Genomic DNA, 3,396 nt, shown 5'->3' with positions numbered 1-3,396 from the left:
GATCTTTCAGACTTTTTTACCTATTAGTTACAAGTTTGTATCCACAAACACTACCTCTCCTATTTCCCTACCACCAGAGCCCATTGTAAACATTATTTGATATATTTTTATGAGTATGGATTTTTCAGATGCACAGTTTTTTTCTTCCTCTAAATTATCTAAGTATGATGTTCCCATGTTATTGCAAATAGGATACCCTTTTTCTCAAAGCTGAATATCCATTCACTTTTATCCATTTATCCTTATGGTGGCACTTAGGTGTTTCTATATCTTGGCTACTTTATATAATGCTGCTATATCAGGAGTGCATATATCACTTGGATAATTCATTTTCATTTCCTTTGAGTAAACACACAGAAGTGGAAATGCAAGATCGCATAGTAGTTCTATTTTTAATTATCTGAGGAAAATTGATATTGGCATCCATAATGAATTAAACAGTTTACATTCTCACCAAGAGTTTTCCCTACTTTCTCTATTTTCCACATTTTCATCAATACTGTTACCTCTTGTATTCCTGACCACAGGCATTCTAACATATGTTAGGTGATACTCCATGGTTTTGATTTGGATTTCTCTAATATTAGCCGTGTTGAACATCTTTTCAGGTGTTCATTGGCCATTAGGATGTCTTTTGTAAAAATATATTTTTAGTTCCTCTATTTGTTAATCTGAATGTTTGTACTTTTCTGATTTAGTTGTATGAGATTTTACATATTTTCATATTAACTTTAATTTTTGAAATTATTTGTTCTGTATAATTCTCTTTGCAGAAACTTCAAAATTAACCGACTCAATTTGTAGAAGTGGTCATTTAGGATCACTGGAAAGGCCATCAAAGAAATCATTAAGGATCATTGGTAGGACCCTGAAAACAAGTTCACAAATCCCATGTAACCGAGATGGAATTAGTACTGGAATCACTATTGCTTTATCCTCATAGCAGTGTATAGCTGTTATAAGAAGTAAAAATTATAGCTAACCTCCATGTGTCTACTCTACAATAAGGAAAATGTGTGCACATATAAACAAACTGCAATGTATATTAGACATTAACCATCATAGATTATGTTGGGTATGTAAGACATGCTGGAGAGTATAGAAAGTGGAAATTAGTAGGACTAGAGGTATTTAGTTAGCTTTATTAAGTAGCATTATACATAAACTAAGATTTAGTTAAAGGAAGAAAAGGCAAACTTCAACAGGAATGATGGCACATAAGGAGTCACTGTTTATGGAAATGGGTATGACACTGGGAGAGTATAAAGAGATGACCTAGAGTGCATTTTTCATTCCTTAGCTTTCTGAGTTGACTTTCTTCAAAACTTAACAGTACTCTCATTAATCCATAGTAATCTTCAAACAATTCTTAAAAATTAAATTAAATCCATCTATTGTATAACTTTTAAAATATTTACCCAACTGGGAAGTATATGAAAATTTTTGCCCAATAAAAGTTTATATATATAAAGTGATTTTAAATGCATTTTAAGGATCTCATATAAAAATTTAAAATGAAATAGTATGGGGACAGTGAAGCAAATATCATTACTTAGATTTATACACTACACTTGCATAAATTCATAAAGAAAAACCTTTGCAATTGTGAGCATAAGCACTGAAATAGTCAAAACAATCTTGTGAATTTTGAGTTTCAAAGTTGAGGTCCAGGAACTGACATATTATGGGAACAAATGTCCCTTAGAAGTATGTGTGTTTATATCACAATATGGTAGGAGAAGCTTGAAGAAGCTCATTCTTGGTTCTAAAAAGAAAATTTTAACAGTAAAGCTACATAGATATTCTAAATTAGAATATTTTTTCTTTAAATTATAGTTGGTTTACAAGGTTTCTTGAATTTCTATTGTACAGTAAAGTGACCCAGTTATACACAGTTCCCTGTCATATACAGTAAGTCACAACTGCTCATCCATTACAAATGTAACAATTTGTATCCACCAACAAAAAACTCCCTATCCATTTTACATATACATATTTCTTGTCTCAACAGAAAATGAATGTAGAAATGACTGGGGAAAACCAATCCTTGTCAATAGAGTTTATCCTCACAGGATTTACAGATCTCCCAGAGCTGAGGACCCTTCTGTTTCTGGTGTTCCTTACCATCTACCTAATCACCATGGTGGGAAACCTTGGTCTGGTGGCATTGATATGTACAGAGCGTCATCTTCACACACCAATGTATATCTTTCTGGGTAACCTTGCTCTGATGGATTCCTGTTGTTCCTGTGCCATCACCCCCAAAATGCTAGAGAATTTCTTTTCTAAGGACAGAATAATTTCCCTCTATGAATGTATGGCACAATGGTACTTTCTCTGCTTGGCTGAAACTACAGACTGCTTCCTTCTGGCAGCCATGGCCTATGATTGCTATGTGGCCATCTGCAACCCACTGCAGTACCACACCATGATGTCAAGGAAACACTGCCTTCGGATGACCACAGGAGCCTACCTAGCTGGAAACCTGCATTCCATGATTCATGTTGGGCTTCTGTTTAGATTAACTTTCTGTAGGTCTCATCAAATCAATCACTTTTTTTGTGATGTTCTTCAATTGTTCAGACTCTCCTGTGTTGACCCTTATATCAATGAATTGATGATATTAATCATTGCAGGATTTGTTCAAATCTTCACTGTTACCATAGTAATAATCTCTTACCTTTTTATCCTTTTCACAATTTTCACAATGAAATCCACCAAGGGCAGAGGGAAAGCTTTGTCTACTTGTGCATCCCACTTTCTATCTGTCTCAATATTCTATGGATTTCTTCTCTTCATGTATATTCGACCAAATTCACTTAATGAAGAAGATAAAGATTTACCCCTTGCTGTTTTTTATACTCTAGTTATTCCCTTATTAAACCCTTTTATTTATAGCCTAAGAAATAAGGAAGTAATAAATGTCATGAAAAAAATTATTAAGAAGATGTCTTAAAATTGAAACAAATACCCCATGTGGACAACTGATTTTATTACTAAAACCTGATAGTCCATGAGTCAAATAAAGAAGTTCAGAGAGAGAATTTTACTAAAATATATTCAAAAGTTTAATCTACTAGATTCCATAAGTTGTGAACTAAATAATTACTTTTGAGAGCACAAATTGTGTTCAGGTGCATTCAGTTACAAGAGTAACTGTTTCAGAGTACAGTGAGTTTTAATTTACAACAAATTTAATGAATGCTAGGAAGAGAATACACTATATAGAAATTTACCTCCATTTAATACTGTTGGCCATATTCTGGAATCCAAAGGTGTAATCTTACAAACTCCCCCACATTCTAAGTTCTCAAATATTAATCCTTTGTTTAAAAACAGCATATGACAGAAATATGCTGTATGTTAAAACTTGAATTTCACACTTGAGTTTCTTCA

The 3,396-nt window shown here is 33.1% G+C and overlaps 1 protein-coding gene across 1 annotated transcript; it reads left to right on the top strand.

The window, feature by feature from the left end:
• Positions 1-2,014: 2,014 nt before the first annotated feature.
• Positions 2,015-2,956, top strand: LOC125111215 (olfactory receptor 5K3-like). Its single transcript, XM_047753096.1, has one exon. It carries the CDS (start codon positions 2,015-2,017, stop codon positions 2,954-2,956), a length of 942 nt encoding a protein of 313 aa, XP_047609052.1.
• Positions 2,957-3,396: the final 440 nt, after the last annotated feature.

This window comes from Phacochoerus africanus, chromosome 1 (genome assembly GCF_016906955.1).
Source record: "Phacochoerus africanus isolate WHEZ1 chromosome 1, ROS_Pafr_v1, whole genome shotgun sequence".
NCBI lineage: Eukaryota > Metazoa > Chordata > Mammalia > Artiodactyla > Suidae > Phacochoerus > Phacochoerus africanus.
Note: the sequence above shows the minus strand (reverse complement) of the source record. Positions and strands in the feature narration are given on the sequence as shown.

Bases quoted from the DNA above. Each gene is read 5' to 3' on its own strand.
- LOC125111215 (XM_047753096.1), top strand. From the start codon at position 2,015: ATGAATGTAGAAATGACTGGGGAAAACCAATCCTTGTCAATAGAGTTT.